Here is a 16134-nt window from a genome sequence, read left to right on the forward strand (position 1 = left end):
AAAGTAATTTAGTAATTTAAATGTCCAAGTTAAATAAAATCTATTTCTGTTCCTGCTTTTAATGGAGCTTAAAGGGCTTTAAAATGAAAATGAATGAGTGCATGATGGGCTAAGGCTTTGTAAAAGACAATAACAATTTAACCTACTACTAGTTACTTAAATGCAATTAATTACTCAAATGCCAATGCCCATATACTAAAAATGTTTTCTAAATGAGAGATATCACTATGTAGAAATTTTAGTACAGTTTGTGATAAGACCAACACAATTATATGTAAAGAGCTGTACACAAGTAATTTGTGCAAAGGTCAGCAAAACTAACTTGAACTGACATCAAAGCACAATCAATGGAGTACATTTAGACAGGAGGTTGTATGTAGAAAAATACATTATAAAATCACAGTTGGGCAATTGATTCAGGTTTTTCTCTGTACATTTGCCATCTGTAATATATAAAGCATAAAACAGATTTTATTTCTTTTTTAGTCATAGAACACTGACCAAACTTCATTGGTTATGGAATATTTGAAATTTAGGCACAGGTTCACTAACTTACTTTTCCAGGAAATGCTGCATGAGTGGACAATGTGTGGAAGTGATATGCACAAACTTAATGGTTCTGAGGCTCTAACAGCAGACCAATACTGTCTGTTTAGACATCTGTGTAGATGTCAAAAACTGGCAGGGAACTCTTTGGTCAGACATCTAATTAAAGCTCCCCTGGGGAACAGGGATATTTTCATGAAGGTATTTCATGCTGCCCTGCTCAGAGAAGTCTGCCACTGTATGCCCATCTCCACGGAGCACCCATTTGGTGGTCAGAAGCCCCTCCAATCCCACTGGGCCTCTGGCGTGAATCCGTGCAGTACTTATACCAACCTCAGCTCCTGTAATATGATCAAACAGAAAACTGGCTTAACAGATTTCAATAACACATTGTGATAAACTGACACTTCACCTACCTAAACCAAAGCGGTACCCATCAGCAAAGCGACTGCTAGCATTCCAAAATACACAGGCACTATCCACCTGCTGTAGGAACTGTTCTGCTCTCTCTTCATTTTCCGTAATAATGACATCAGTGTGGGCGCTGCCGTATTTATGGATGTGATCCACAGCATCCTGCATGCTGTCTACTACCTCAATGCAGCACTCCAGATCTCCATACTCTGTCCGCAGAGACTTCACTTCAGAAGGGCTAAAAGTTAAATATGATGCAAACTGTGGTCCAGCGTGGATTTTAACCTGGGTGGGAGAGTTTTTCAGCAGATGCTTATAAGTAAAGAGAATAGCCCTTTCCTGAATGAAAGGACTGATCAAACTGCTGTGCTTTTTGCTCTGTACTAAAGTATGAAGTGTCAGTGTATTCTCCTTACATGGTCTGCTCTCAGTGTATCAATGATCTGATCAAACATGGGCGTTCGAAGAAAATCTTTGTGAATAAGGAGGGTCTCCATAGCATTGCAGGCTGCAGGGTAGTCACATTTGGAATCTCTGACTGAGAATGAAACACAGGTTAGAGAATGTAATATTTTCACTTATCTCAGCATGTTAAAACTCTCAACCTGTGGTCATTTGGTAATATCCAATGGACATTCTTCAAATAAAATCTGATATTGTTGTTTGGCTGACATAAACAAGAACAGCTGGTTAAGACAAAAATCACATACCAACGCTAATGGCTTTGTCAATGCTGGCTTCACTGTCTATGTAAACGTGGCAGATTCCCTCGCTGTGTCCCAGAACAGGAATTCCTTTGGCTGCTGTTTGAATATCTCGGACCAACTCCGATGAGCCTCTTGGTATGATCAGGTCGATCAACTTGTCCAGTCTGCAAAGGTCCTCAACTTCTTCTCGTGTGCTCACCTACAAAAGGGAGATTTTGCACATGAGAACCTTCATTAAAGCTTGAAGTTTAACCACTAGTTTTAAAAAAGTTTTTAAGTCTTACTAGCTGAATAGCATCTGCCACTCCATGCATGGAAAGGGCTTCCTGAGTGAGCTGATGCAGGATTTTGTTGGTGTTCGAAGCTTCTTTACCACCTTTCAGTAGCAAAGCATTTCCACTGGCAATTGCCAAAGCAGAAACCTTCAACACAATGTATGAAAATTATCTATTCATCAAGAAACTGTAAATACTACAGTTGCAAGTGAAATTCCCTGTTGATCGAATGTTGACTGACCTGCGGGAGACAGTCAGGACGTGACTCAAAGATGACAAGCAACACGCCAATGGGTACTGTGATCTGTTCCAGCTCCAGGTTGTTGGCCACCCTCGTCCTCCTCAGCACCCGACCCACACTGTCTTTGGAGGACACAGAAAGCTGACGGAGACCAATGGCGAGACTGTTCAGCTTGGCAGAGGACAGACTCAGGCGGTTGATCAGGGCCTGAGAAAAATGACCTGTGGAGGCAACAAAAAAGAATAAAAACCCATCCTACTACCAACACATTGGACTCTGGGGTTCTGTATGTTAAGTTAATTAGCGGGTTTTCTGTATACCGGATAATGTTGCTAACTCCATGTCTCTTTTGTTGGCACTGAGGATCTCATCTTTTGTTTCTGTAAGCAGCTCAGCAAGACGACAGATTATCTCTCCTCTCTGGAAGAACAAATGAACAATGCAACATAGATTTTTGACAAAGACTTTTTAAAAATGACTTTAAAGTAAACCTAATGTAATAAATGCAGACTAGCCATTTCAATAGAGACCTGATGACATTATAATGAAGACTAAAATAATTTGGGCTACATGAGTGAATTGTTTTCATACTGCATATATATTATCTTTGAATATCCATAGACCACATTAAGGGGAAGAAATTCACTTGATCTGGGTGCAGGAAGGCCAGGGTCCTGCCTGCATGGCGAGCCATCTCTGCCTGCTGCTCCACAGTTGGACCTGAATAAGCAAATCAATCAGATTGGCATTAAAAACAAAAAAAATAAATTACAGTCACCTAGTGGAGCATCAGTCCCCAATGACTACACTCAGTACCTGCCGGTTTGACTTCAGAAAAAAAAGTACCGACTTTCTTCCCTTCTACGATATCTGTGATGACATGGCCCGTGACTTTAGGATGTGTGCCGTTGGCAATGACTACAGACGTCCCACCCTGCAGTGCCCAAAGTGCCGCTTTCACCTGAGGCAGACAACATTAAAAACTATACTGTACATTTCTTCTGATATAAACAAGCAGGTTTAGGTTTGAAAATTAGGGGCTTACTTTTGCTTCCATACCACCAAGGCCCAGTCTGGACTTGGTGCCATAGGTAATTGATTGCTGATCTCCAGGATAGAATATATCAATAAGCTTGGAATTATCTGTTCCCGGGGGACTGTTGTATAAACCTATAAAAACAAAAGCAAGAAATTGACCAGAAAAGCCAGACACTACAATGTTTGCCCGTTACAGAATAAAGAATATAGGTACAACAAAGACAATATATGTCAATATATGTTGTTGTACACACATATCATGTGCCAGTTGCTGATGGTATTGCATTAGATCATTTTCAGATGAAATTTATTCTGGTTTAACATGAGTCCCAAGAACGATAACAAGACCAATGGAATAAACCTTGGACATGAAAAGAATCAGCAAGGGCAAAGGAAAGCTCTGGTCACAGGAGTTGAGTTATGTTGATTTTTGTTATTTCCTTTTTCTGTTTGTACTTTTATGCATGTTTTATGAATTAAAATTCTATTTATTTTACCATTTTGCAGTTTGTTGAGTATACTTATCAAGCAGTTTTTGTCTTTGTGAAGCATTTAATAATGAATACAATTTTGCATAAAATGAACACAATGTAAATGTATTTACTACTTAATGCTTTAAATCAATCCACTAATGTGTGGGGATTTCTGTACCTTCAACATCAGAAAGGGCAATAAGGAGGTCTGCTTTCATTTCAACAGCAAGCCGTGCAGCCAAGCTATCATTATCTTTGATGCTAATTACCTGAAATATAAACAGAATAACAAACACTGTTAATGTATTGTTAATATTATACATGCTATTATTATGTAAACAATGTGATATATATATGTATGTATGTATGTATGTATGTATGTGTGTGCGTGTGTGTGTGTGTGTGTGTGTGTGTCTGTGTGAATATACATTACTATTATTGCTATTTTTATTTTCATGCCATATTTCTTTCTATTATATTTGGGAATTTGAGCACTGTAATGCAACAAGAATAATACATATACATAATATAATAATAATCCATCATAAACCAAGCTCACTTGGGGACAAAGTACTGAAGACTCACTTCAAGGAACAAGAGAATAAGTTTACGCAAGTACTTCCATTGACTGCTACTTCTTCTAAATAGATTTTTCAAGCAAAGTATGTACTTTTATTTGCTACAATTGTGTCAAAACACCACAACACGTGTTTCTCAACCAAATTCCAAGAAACAGATGCTTCTGAATTTGGTGTAGGGAAGTATCAACTTGCTGCTACATACTGTGTTATTATGCAGATCTACTGTCTTAAAATGGCTGTTTTACAGACCAAAACTTTACATAGCAAAGCATAAAGTTAAACTGGTGTGTTTACAGGTGGTATTTCACACAGTACTCACATTTACCCCCTGCAGGTCACTGTTGGGAACAGTTGGTGCAACAACAGCATCATTGGTGTTGATAATGGGAACAATGTTCATTCGCAGCAGTTCATGAAGGGTGCTGTTCAAGTTACGACGCTTCTGCTCATCGTGAAAATCCAGATTGGTGACCAAAATCTGCAGAAAAAAGAAAGAAAGCATTAAACTGCATTTTTCCCCATGTCTGAAACACTTCAAAGTGTTTTATTTTGTGATTTAAAATGTATCAATACCTGTGCCGTGCAAGTACTGTACTGGGTAAACATAGCTTCATACAAAGCCATCAGACCACTCTGCCCAGCAGCTGCGCAGGCCCTTGCCTCCAAAACTGGAACTGTCTGAAATAAAAATAATTTAGAAACACGCTAATACATTTCTGCAAATGAATGTATGTTATGTTGTGTTATATCTTCTGTTAAAATGCATTAATAGAATGGACTCGCCATGTCTTTGAGTCGGTTCTGTCCAGAATGCAAGGCCTGCCTAACGCTCTGAGATAGCAGAATTTCATGTCTCAATCTCTGTTTTCCAAATGCTACAGCACCACTGGTCACAATCATCATCTCTCTGCCTTGATTCTGCAGCATGGCAACCTGGCAAGGCAAAAATGGCATACATTCAAGCTCTCAAAACTAGGAGTATGAAGCCACATATGAAACATGTTTGGACAGATGTTAATAAAAATTACAATAGCAGTTTTTCAATGTGACATTACCTGCTCCACTATGGAGGCCAGTCTTCCCAGTGCGAGGCCGCATTCATCTCGAGTAACAACAGCACTTCCTAGCTTTACCACAATGCGTTTAGCCTGCTTTAACTCACTGCGATGGGCAAAAGACTTCCCATGAGAACGTGGGAGTGAGTCTGCAATGCATAATATTGCATATACAGTAAGTCGGCAAGGTGATATGATAGTATCACAGTGGTGAGATCAAAATACTAACATGAAAGAAGCCGGTGGGACCCTTACATTTTGCCTGGGAATATGATCTGAGGGATACTGGACAGACATTTGACTGCCTGATTCTAGATGGCAGGTTGGAACAAGAGGTCAGCCTAGCAAACATGGCAATAATACCTTAGGAGAGCTGTAATAAACATAATCAGAACAGATCAACAGATGGAAAAAAAATAACATTTTACTAGGAAAATTCAGTGTGGAAGCAGAACTATGCTTCACAAATGTTGCTGCTGCCTATGAGTTATAAATCATTGTATAAAGAATGGATGTACAATATTTTAAAAAGCCTATATCTAACACAGAAAGGACCAAAAAGAACTGAAGACTTTTAAAACAGTAACATGTGAACACAAAAAAGGTTTCTAACAAGGTGACAAGGCAAATATTGAATCATACTGAAACATATTGAATTCAGAAAACATTAAAACAAATACTATAAAATACAAACGACACTTAAACTATCCAATAACTTTCAGAGCAGCTTTGAATAAAGCCCAAAGCATGTTAACATTATTCCCAGTGATATCAAACTGCATTCATTGCTTTTGAGTATGACATCGGTGCTTCTATCATTGCTTCCTATTTTAGTTTGCACACTCAGAAGTGAATACAATCACAAATAGAACAAAGCCAATGGGGTGTGGGGGTGTGTGTGTGTGTGTGTGTGTGACGATAAAACGAAAATGTGTAAATTCTCCATCAAAACAGAGCAGGGTTAGCTGAAGCTAGCTAGCATTAGCTGTTCCACACAACCTGACGTGCCTGGTCTTGACAAAAAAAAATAGAACGAATTGAGTTAATAAAAAACGTATCTTACAAGCTGTGAAAAACAAAGAGAACCAAGATTGGACTGGACTGGGACACGGACACTTGGCTGGTTGGTGCGGCAATACTGCCACATCCACACGCTGAACGCTGAATGGGTAGTACTGCAATTTAGCCATTCAACAATAGCGAGTGCGTAAGTGTATGTACGCATAAATCACTCTTTATGCTGTTAATACGCTTCTTACGTACGCAAAATAGTACATTCTGGTGGACAATATAGCTTCGCAGCCGCAGTATTTTACAAACACACTTTCGTGCCGACACGCCGATTTTAATAATATGTCTTTGAAGCACTTTTGTACGTATGTAATTTTAGAGAGAAATACCCCCAAAAAATGCACATCGAAAACTCAAAGTAAACCGATCTTATATTTACATTTAAGAAAACCTTATACATTTATTTTTTTTGCAAATGCTTGTAAAGAAAACATTTCTGTACTTCTGTCTTACTTCAGTCCAGAACGAAGGCACAGTTTGTTTAAAGTTTTTCAGTAATCAGATTATTGAATCATACTAGTTGATTAAGATAGTCAAAATAGTTCATTTCAATAGTACCAGTGCTGGATTGTGTTGTCTCAGGAAAGTCAGTGGTTTGGAACTGATATTTTGAAGGTGGAAATCATTATCAGTAATTTGATACAGGATGCACAAGATTGCAAATATGAAGAGTACACATACATTGAGCTGTGAGATGAAGACAAGATGGAGACCATTGAAGACGCTTTCAGATGCCCACCAAATGTGCCAGTACATCTTCACAGATCCTGTGTATAACTGCCATCGGTGGCCACCGGGACTGGTCTGACCAGGGATGCCTCTCTGCCAGGCTCATGCCCAACTGTGTCAGAAGAGGTCTATTTTGAGATCAACAGTTATGGAGGTAAATGAGGAAGCCGCTGTCCCTGAAGTGCAGGGAGCACCACAATGAGCTCAAGCTCTTTTGTATGGAGCATAAGGTCCCTGTTTGTGGATCCTGGTTGGGATGCACAAGAACCACAAAGCAGCTCAACTCCATGAAGCCTGTGCAGATTACAAGGTAAATATGACTTAAGTATGTGTGCCTTGTGTTTTTAATATTGGCTCATTCAAATGTATCTCAATATGGGAATTTAATGGCCAAAGAACTTCTTACAATTGTGTGTTCAGAACATATTAGAGCTCAATATAAACAAACTGCTGAAGAGATGAGGTAAAGCAGAACATGCAATAAAGGGCTTGGGTGCACTGTATACAGAAACACTGGTTAAATTAATGACATGTGCAACCTTTTACTGATACATTTTAATAGGAAGAAGGATTGTGTCTAAGTTTCACATTTTCTTCCCTAGCAGTCCTCTTCAAATTTCAGACAGAGAGTCTCGGACAAATACAGCAGGAATGGCAACGACCTTCTTTTGATGTGGATCATAGGTGCAGAGGAGGCACATTTGATGGAATGGCCGGAGGCTCAGAGGAGTCAGCTGGACACTCAGATCAAAGATGGTGACGTCCTCAGAGCATCCAGTCAATTATTCCTCCAGGGGGAAAAAATGGCCTGACAAGAAGGTTAATACTAAAAAATATGATGATGAGGGTTGCAAAAATGTGAACTGTTTTATTTTTTTTTACAGCAAATTACAGCACTAAATCTCTGGTAAGCACATTGTTAATCTATTTTCTTCTACTCTTTCATCTTTTGCAGTCGCTTTTATCTCCTGATGGTTTTTATTTATGTTGCAGTGACCCTTTGGCAATAGCACCAATCCAGGAAGTAGAAAAAAACCTGTGTGACCCAGAGGAATTGTGAACAGCGGAGAGGGTTGTGGACGAGTTCCCAGTGGATCTGTCTCAACACTTTCCACGAATTTGGTCATGTTTGTGTACGAAGTTTTGCAATCAAAAATCAATCCTTCTATTTGTGATTATGTGTACTGAATGGATGTTTGTGTTTGCAGATCTAAGTTCTCCTTCTCTGGACTCCAGCACAGAGCACCTCAAAGTGGAAATAACCCAAGATTGAAGACAAGCGTACTGGGCAGCCATCCAGTGACATTCAGAGTCCTCAGCTATGCTATTCCCAGTCCACTGTTCTGATCAAGCCAAATTTTTCTCCTGATCAACACTACTGGGAGGTCATTGTCCAAGACAAATCTTACTGAGTAATTAGTGTGATGACTGGAACACTGGGGAAAAAAAGCCAATGAGAGTTAGATTTACACCATCCTGGGTGTGAACAACACATCCCGTTGCATCTACCATAGAGAAGGACAGCATGATGTCATGATGCCCTGGAAAAGAAGGAAGGAAGTCAGAATGTTGGGCATACAGGTAAATCTCCATAAGAGGGAGCTGTCATTCCACAATACTCTTTCTGAATGCACCGTTAAAGACCTTTGGACCCAATATTTAACCCCAGCATTGATGTGAATGGCCTGAACAATCGGCCTCTTACTTTGCTTTGAATTACAGACCCTAGGATTAGCCAGGCTGCACTGCTTATTTTACTGATTTTTCTCAATTGATTTTCAGGCCATCACTAAGTATTGCTGTAGTATTTTTGCTTCCACATCACCTTCATTTGTATTGTATCATTTAGCAGTCAAGTCAATATGATTCACCAAATTGGATGTCATGTGTCATTGATTGATGCAGTTCATAAAGTAAATGACCCACTGATAAACTACCAGCTTGTCCTGTGTTCCAATGTGGAACTAAATGTCAGATATTTGAAACCTTGAGGGACAAAATCAAAAAGTGGTGATCACACTCTTCGTGGACTGGTCATGAACAGTCATTTTATACATGAGTTTAATTTACGCAATGGCTTTTGTTAGCATTTATGGTGTGTACACTTATATTAAGTAAAACATTTTTCTGTCAGAGTTCTGGTTACCCTGTGATTACAGGAAATAAACTGATTCAATTAAATCAACTAAATTTAATTAAAACAATTTTGGTAAATTAAAATTTTTATTTTTTTTCTCGTGAACAGTGGAATTTTAAAATAATAATCCTGTTGACTTTAAACATAAGATTTCAGGTATCTGCAAAAAAAAAGCAAAATAAAAAAGTTCACACTGGTTGGTGACTTGCTCCATCAATAATTGAGTCCTTGCTTACACTGTCTGGGATGATACCTATGAAGATGGGGATGGGGCTTGGATCTTTGACCTGATCCAGTCCAGAAAATGTACAACACGTGTGTAGACCCCGGGTTTGTTCTTCTTTCCACATTGGTCACCCCAGCTCACAAGACCATAAACATAACTGGTAGCATTCTGATTACAAGTCAGTGGACCTCCGGAGTCACCCTGAAACATGAAAAATTATGATTTAGCAGTTGGTATCCACATGGCACAACTCTTTGACAAAGTGCAACAGCTATGCATACAATTTAAAGGTGCACCAACCTGACAAGAATCTACTCCTCCCTGTAGGTGACCAGCACAGAGCATAGAAATATCCAGGATATTTCCATAAACAGCAGGATCAGAGCACTTTTGCTGGTTGATAAGTAACACGTTTGCCTTCAGCAGGTGGTTTGAACCAAATCCAGCTGCAGGAATTAGTCCAAAAATTAATCACAAAGTATTTAAACAAGCACTCAGATTTACACATTGCATTGAAATGAGTTTTTATTTTTTTTTAAATCTATAAAATGTAGATTTAATATGTTTGATGGGCAACACTGTCCTTACACTCCTCAGTGGCACCCCATCCAGAAATGGTACACTCCAGCCCATCCGGCAGCTGGGCATCAGGCAGACAGGCCGATTTCACAAACTGGGTCTCAATAGCACAGACACCATCCTTGTTCCTTAGTCTTAACAAGCCTAAGATCAATTCAAATAGAAGGACAGAATTTAAAAAATAATAATAATAATACAAAAAGGCAGATATTGTTGGCACAAATTTTGCGCAAAGTGTGAAAGAAACGTGAATACTTATGTCATTGTAGACTGCTGACTGTGTCTCCAGGTAGTTCTCGTGTACAATCACCTCTTCGACCCTTATTGTTTGCTCCGTTGTTTCATCCATGTCCAAAGACAGACCTCCCATGACCACTTGCATGTCCTTGTTTGGTTCACTGTTCAAAAACACATTTAGCAAATGTTTAGTCCATTGACAGTTAAAAGTCATAATCTTCTTTTGCTGTACTTGTTGAGGTTGTGCTTACATGCAGTGTCCAGCTGTCAGTACCCAGCAGCTATCAATGAGAACTCCTCCACACACATGTCTGAATATTTGGTTGGTGTTCTTTTGTTTCACTTGCACAGAGACCTGCCAGGGTATGCCACCAGGATTTACCTTCAGACCCCCAAAGATTCGGGTGATGGGCTTTTTTGGCTGAGGTTTCCCACAGGTGGAGAATCGCTGCGATGGAGAGGGTGCAGGTGCAGCCTGGGTGGGTTTTCGAGTCAGTGAGGGTTTGGTAGTAACAGGTCTGGGTACAGGTGCAGGTGTAGGTTTAGCTGTTGTGGGTCTTGGTTTGGGAGGAGAGGATGGTGTTGAATCATCATCTGAATCTGAAAACACGCACGCAACAAATAGCAGAGGATATACCATCAGTAATTTGTGAATTAAATTTTATTCTAATGGGCTCTAATGATATTTTTGAGCTTGGTTATGATATATTTGTTGTAGTACTGAAAAACACCAAATAGATAAGTTACTGTAGTAACTGGTTTAATATTTTTGTTTGTTTGTTTGTTTGTTTTCAAATGAAGTTAATGTTAGCCAAACTGTATTGTAACTGTATGGTGCACTCCTTGATTTTATTTTATGATAGACTTTTTTTTTAACATTTAAAATAAATGGTAATAATCCATAACAAAGGTGGATGGATGGATGTGTACTACCGTATATAACTTGAAATATATAAAAAGAATAATTTGAGGCCTTATTCAGTCTCATAAAGTTGGCTGCCTAATGATGTTATATATGCAGTGACAGCATAAGGACAGGTGAAATATCATCAAGAACATTATTTTCATTAGAGTTGACCTGATTCAGAGCACTCCAACACATCACAGTAGTCCCAGTACAGCTTTCGGCCTCTTCTGTAGAAACACCAGGGCATGATCTCTCCATCTGGATTCCTGCATCACACAAAACCCATTAGCACCTCCAATTTCATGTCTCTGCGTCGTTTGTAGGCACATGCACATTTAGGACCTGCAAAAGTTGTGAGGGCCAAGCCCATCTTTGTCAACAAAGGACTTGAATGGATCGACTCCATTAGCTACAATGAAATGAGAGTTCCAGTAGAGGCATTCGTCACCCTCGCTTGTCTCAGAAACAGTGCCACGGTATGACTCGCCATCACTAGTATAGCAGTCACTTGGGCCTAGAAAGACAGCACATCCATGTTAGTATTTTATGGAGAATGGGGCAAGAATGGGACAGCAGTATTGTATTTACCAACATGGCATACACTTCCTCTGTATCCTGGAGCACACTGGCAGTCAAAGTCATTTCCAGCCCTGACACATGTGCCACCATTCTTACATGGATTAGGTTCACACACTGAGTCTGTGAGGGGAAAAAACAAAATGAATAAAAATTGTTAAAGGGGTCAAGAGATCAGCTGTGCAATTGTGCTGCTGTATTGGGGAGGTCAATTCAATAAACATTTCAGACTGAATATTAATTTGATGAGTCCTGCTACATTAGATATCTTGAATAATAGAAAGATAAGCTTTGATTTTAAATTATGCCTTTCAATACTATTTCAATTCAAATTCTTTGCTTCTTTCTGCCTTCATAATTTTTTATTTCTTTTAAGAGGAACTTGATTTATGTTTAAGTGTGGTTTGCAGAAAATGCACAGAACACAAATTGTGACTTCAGAAGAGTTAAACATAATCTTGGTCAGGTTCTTTTGTTATTCCTATTAAATAACTCCATGTCATTATTCGTATGGATGACTGACCTGAAGGCACTACAGGGAAAGGCTAGGCTATTTCTTGCAGTAGTTAGCCTTTCATCCATTCATAGATGCAAATATGCTTCCAGGTGATATTATATATTCTAAAAGGTAAATTATTATTAAAACTAATTTAAGAGATTTCTTGTCACTCACAGGTTCTGCAATCTGGTGGCTGGAAGGGCTCCTTGCACCTGCACTCATAGTAGGGTGGAACTGAACTCAGCACGCATTCCCCACGCCCACATAAACCTCTCTTACAATATTTAGGCCCTGAGACAAAAAGGTTTTGTGAGGTATTTGTGCATGAAACATACCAAATAATCTCGGATTTAATGTTATTTATTCAAACCTCTCTCGCATTTCTTTCCCTTAAAAGGTTTGGGACAGTCACATTTGATCTTTTTTCCCTTCTGCTTGCACACTCCATCATTGTGGCAAGGGTTGGGGTTGCAAAGGCCTGAGACATAAAAACAGGCAGAAAATACCTGATTTGAGTTATTGAATCAACTGAGACACGCTAGGACTCACACACTGGTCTATGGTAAAAATCATTTTAGAGTATATAAAAGGTTAAACACTCACCCCCTGGCTCCTGAAGATCATAAAGCCAGTCTGAGTTACCTTCGTCATCCTCCTCATCATCACCTGTTGCTACATCCACAATCTCAAAGAAGAAATCTAAAATAATAAAAGGAAAGACCACATCTTCATTTCCTTCTTACCTTGGATGCATTTAAAGCCATGTCATTATGTTTGATGGTCATTTATATTTATTCATTTTCCCTTTTTTCCCCTGTTAAAACAGCAATATTTTTTTTATCATTTGCCATATGTGTTCTGGTTTCATTTCGCGCTCCTCATGGGATGTCTTCCACTTTAGCTGCCACTTAACTGAATTAACTGAATTATGAAACACTCACCTGTGATTATGTCCCTAAATTTTTGTCTCCTGTTCTGTTTTTGGTGTCCAGGTTTGAGATGCTTGTGACGATGCTTCTTTTTAGGTTTTGCCTGGATAAAATAATTATCAAGTTCAACATTTTCTGGCAATTATAATATGTTGAATAAGTCCAATTAAACAGAAATTCCCTGTAATGCATTTGATCCTCAGTAATGACCAGAGCAGTAGAGTGAATACATACTTCAGCAGCAGCGAGGAGCACCACTACCAGGGTAATAAGGAAGAGGAGCTTGAGCTTCATGACGACGGTGGATCCAAACCCATCCAGGAGAGTAATGTGAGATGCACTGCCTGGCAGATCACATGCACTATTCTATTCTGATGTGTATGATCACACTAACCTTTGAGTTGCTGAAGGGTGGGGGTTTGGCATTGATTTCTAATGCTGAGTCAGGATTATTGATTTTAACCACTCTGAAATATATACATGCATATTTAAAACATTAGACAATAAGCCAATTGAGTTTCAGTGAATGAAGAGGGCAAATTCAAAAGTAGGTCTTTCACATTTTCATTTTTAGATTCAATATGTTAAACACAGTAAATGTAAATTCAAATGCAACATTAAGGCTCAGAGAGCATGTTTGCAGAGCAAATTGTTTGTTTGAATGTGGACTTTGTGTCCACCAACAGGTACAAATTAGGGTACAGATTATTTTTTTCACATTTTAAAAGAAAGACAGTACAGAGAAGTAGGGGTATCTACAAAATAAATGCATCTATGGTCAATCAAACAAACACAAATACTTGTACAACCACCAGAACATCCTATTTTTATTTACAATCAAGATTAGATTTGCTGCTTCATCTGTATTCATTAGGTGAAGGTCAGTACACAGAAGTATGAAATATATGATTTATTAATTAAATTATTTTGTTTTGAAAGCTGGTAATTAAAATTCAGCAGAATGTTTCACATGAATTGCAATAATTTATTAAATTAAATCACATTTTTGTGACTTTGCTTAACTGATCTATAAAGCCTCCTATCATAAAATCAGACCTTTATTAAATATTGGAACAATGATTTTGTGGAGCTATTGAGAGGCTGTGGTTGGAGATGGAACAGGACAGACTATGATGGGCTGGGAGCTGAAGCCACTGTGGTCATGGCCAGGACAGAGGGCAAAGGGGGAAGATGGTCTGAGATCTGAGTTTCGGCATATAAGTGTCATGTGTTCAGTCTCATCAAATGTTATCAACCCTGCGGGGAATTGCGGACATAAAACACCAATCCAATGAATATGTGATACAAAAGGCAGCTGATGGGGCACCCCTGCATTCCATGCTGTATACGCTCCATCAAAGAACTCCACACACCACACCTATCCCTCTGGCCCAGCCAGCAGTCCTCAGTGGTGCACTATAGTGTTCCCACGCACCTGTCTCCCAGTAATGGCAATCATTGCTCTATCCCTGCAGGCTGATGACATTGAGAGTGGTGTCAAATCTTCCAGGAAGGTCAGGATGTTTGTTGCCATCTGTCAGTGTAGTGCCACCTACCCTACACTGTCACATCTGTGGAGATGATTGGTATTGGGTGAGCCGTGTCCAGATCCAGACACACCTCACTAGGATCTGTAAACGTGTGCCGTATTTTCACGACCATAAGGCGCACTGTATTAAAATGTGCAGTCTCAGTTATGGGTGCTATTTCTGTATTTAAAACATACATAAGGTGCACCGTATTATTAGGTGCATGCTGAAACATACAGTAAAAAATGACAATGGAAATAAAACAGTGAGTTTCGACACATTTATTGAACAAAATATTCATTCTTCTGCCACAAAACCATCAAAGTTTTCATCTTCTGTATCTGAATTAAACAGCTGCACTATTTCATTGTCCAACATCCCGAATTTCTCTTCTTAATCATCTGAATCGGACTGACCGTCCGATTCCGGTTCAGCGTTGATTTTGTGAAAGCTCTTACAATACATGAAGACGGTATCATAGCCCATGCGTCTACAATCCACCCGCATATGGTGGTATAACTTGCCCGCCGCTGCCTCATAGTCTTTGTGAAGGAGTGTTCACCTTCTGTCATCCAGCGCTCTGTTCCTTTACCGTGGCAGCCAAGAACGACGGTGAACGATGACTTCTCGTGCCCCGTTGTGCGTATTGCCACCGTGCTGGTCCCCTTTTCTCCACTTTGTGGGTCAAAGGGATGTCAAAAGTCAGAGGGATCTCATCCATGTTGGTGATGTGGCTGGGCGCGGTTATCTTGTCGCGACAGTAGGTGCGGAAGATGGCCACCCTCTCCTGGTAATCCGCGGGCAGCCGCTGCGCAACAGTTGTCCTCGCGCGTATGGAGAGATGCCGCCTCCTCATGAAGCGAAAACACTAAGATTGCTCGATTGCCATTTTCAGCCGCATATTCGATGGCCTGCAGTTTAAAGTAAGCCTCATTCATACGTGTCTCGCTTGACCGGCGCCATTTTAGGGGATCCTTATGCGTAGGTGTGCCGCTAATCGATTGGCGGAGCGTTTACTGTAGTGCATCCACCAAAGGCGCACAGCAGATTTTGGAACTCAGTCCACACACAAGGCACGCCATATTATAAGGCGCACCGTCGATTTTTGAGAAAATCTCAGTGTTTTAGGTGCGCCTTATAGTCGTGAAAATACGGTATTTACACACGTCATACAGAGAAATCTGCATTATAAAGCATCTAAATCCTCCAGAATACAAAATGATGACAGCACTGAAGGAGCTTCTTGATAGTCGGGAAATGTGAGCTAATTAGCAGCAGCATGTTGTTGATCCTGAGGATCTGGTCAGATTTAGCTTCAACCAGGATCATACAGTTTGGGTCTTTCCTTTTTGGCAGATCCACCACCCTGCAGGAGGCAGAACCAG

General features: G+C 39.7%; 2 protein-coding genes across 5 annotated transcripts; both read right to left on the reverse strand.

Annotated features, from left to right (window-relative positions):
- Nucleotides 1-453: 453 nt before the first annotated feature.
- On the reverse strand, nt 454-6544 carry LOC130533927 (delta-1-pyrroline-5-carboxylate synthase-like). Its single transcript, XM_057047683.1, has 17 exons — nt 6394-6544; nt 5586-5703; nt 5331-5479; nt 5059-5208; nt 4849-4953; nt 4595-4753; nt 3873-3963; nt 3229-3353; nt 3000-3144; nt 2830-2903; nt 2504-2603; nt 2184-2404; nt 1952-2089; nt 1671-1866; nt 1377-1498; nt 963-1245; nt 454-887 (listed from the first exon to the last, which is right to left on the reverse strand). Exons 2-17 carry the CDS (start codon nt 5680-5682, stop codon nt 706-708), a joined length of 2337 nt encoding a protein of 778 aa, XP_056903663.1. The 5' UTR covers nt 5683-5703; nt 6394-6544; the 3' UTR covers nt 454-705.
- A 1122-nt stretch (nt 6545-7666) lies between these two features.
- On the reverse strand, nt 7667-13616 carry LOC130533941 (hyaluronan-binding protein 2-like). Of its 4 annotated transcripts, none has more exons than XM_057047758.1 (14): nt 13455-13616; nt 13233-13323; nt 12895-12990; nt 12662-12769; nt 12466-12582; nt 11805-11915; nt 11559-11730; nt 11388-11482; nt 10561-10909; nt 10328-10470; nt 10082-10216; nt 9794-9939; nt 9521-9694; nt 7667-8671 (listed from the first exon to the last, which is right to left on the reverse strand). In XM_057047758.1, the coding sequence occupies exons 1-13, from the start codon at nt 13512-13514 to the stop codon at nt 9521-9523; spliced, it is 1797 nt and encodes a 598-aa protein (XP_056903738.1). In that variant the 5' UTR covers nt 13515-13616; the 3' UTR covers nt 7667-8671. The 4 variants fall into 4 exon arrangements, with proteins under 4 accessions (XP_056903738.1, XP_056903737.1, XP_056903736.1 ...); XM_057047757.1 differs by having other exon boundaries at nt 7667-9427; XM_057047756.1 differs by having other exon boundaries at nt 9504-9694.
- Nucleotides 13617-16134: the final 2518 nt, after the last annotated feature.

Source organism: Takifugu flavidus, chromosome 11 (assembly GCF_003711565.1).
Source record: "Takifugu flavidus isolate HTHZ2018 chromosome 11, ASM371156v2, whole genome shotgun sequence".
Classification (NCBI taxonomy): domain Eukaryota; kingdom Metazoa; phylum Chordata; class Actinopteri; order Tetraodontiformes; family Tetraodontidae; genus Takifugu; species Takifugu flavidus.

Coding starts and splice junctions, on each gene's coding strand:
- LOC130533941 (XM_057047758.1), bottom strand. CDS start 13,514: ATGAAGCTCAAGCTCCTCTTCCTTATTACCCTGGTAGTGGTGCTCCTC. Junction 11,731..11,804: donor AGGAAGTGTATGCCATGTTG/GTAAATACAATA, acceptor CTGTCTTTCTAG/GCCCAAGTGACTGCTATACT. Junction 11,483..11,558: donor GGCCCTCACAACTTTTGCAG/GTCCTAAATGTG, acceptor TGTGTGATGCAG/GAATCCAGATGGAGAGATCA.
- LOC130533927 (XM_057047683.1), bottom strand. CDS start 5,682: ATGTTTGCTAGGCTGACCTCTTGTTCCAACCTGCCATCTAGAATCAGG. Junction 4,754..4,848: donor ACAGTACTTGCACGGCACAG/GTATTGATACAT, acceptor TTTTTTCTGCAG/ATTTTGGTCACCAATCTGGA. Junction 3,964..4,594: donor GTGACCTGCAGGGGGTAAAT/GTGAGTACTGTG, acceptor TTTATATTTCAG/GTAATTAGCATCAAAGATAA.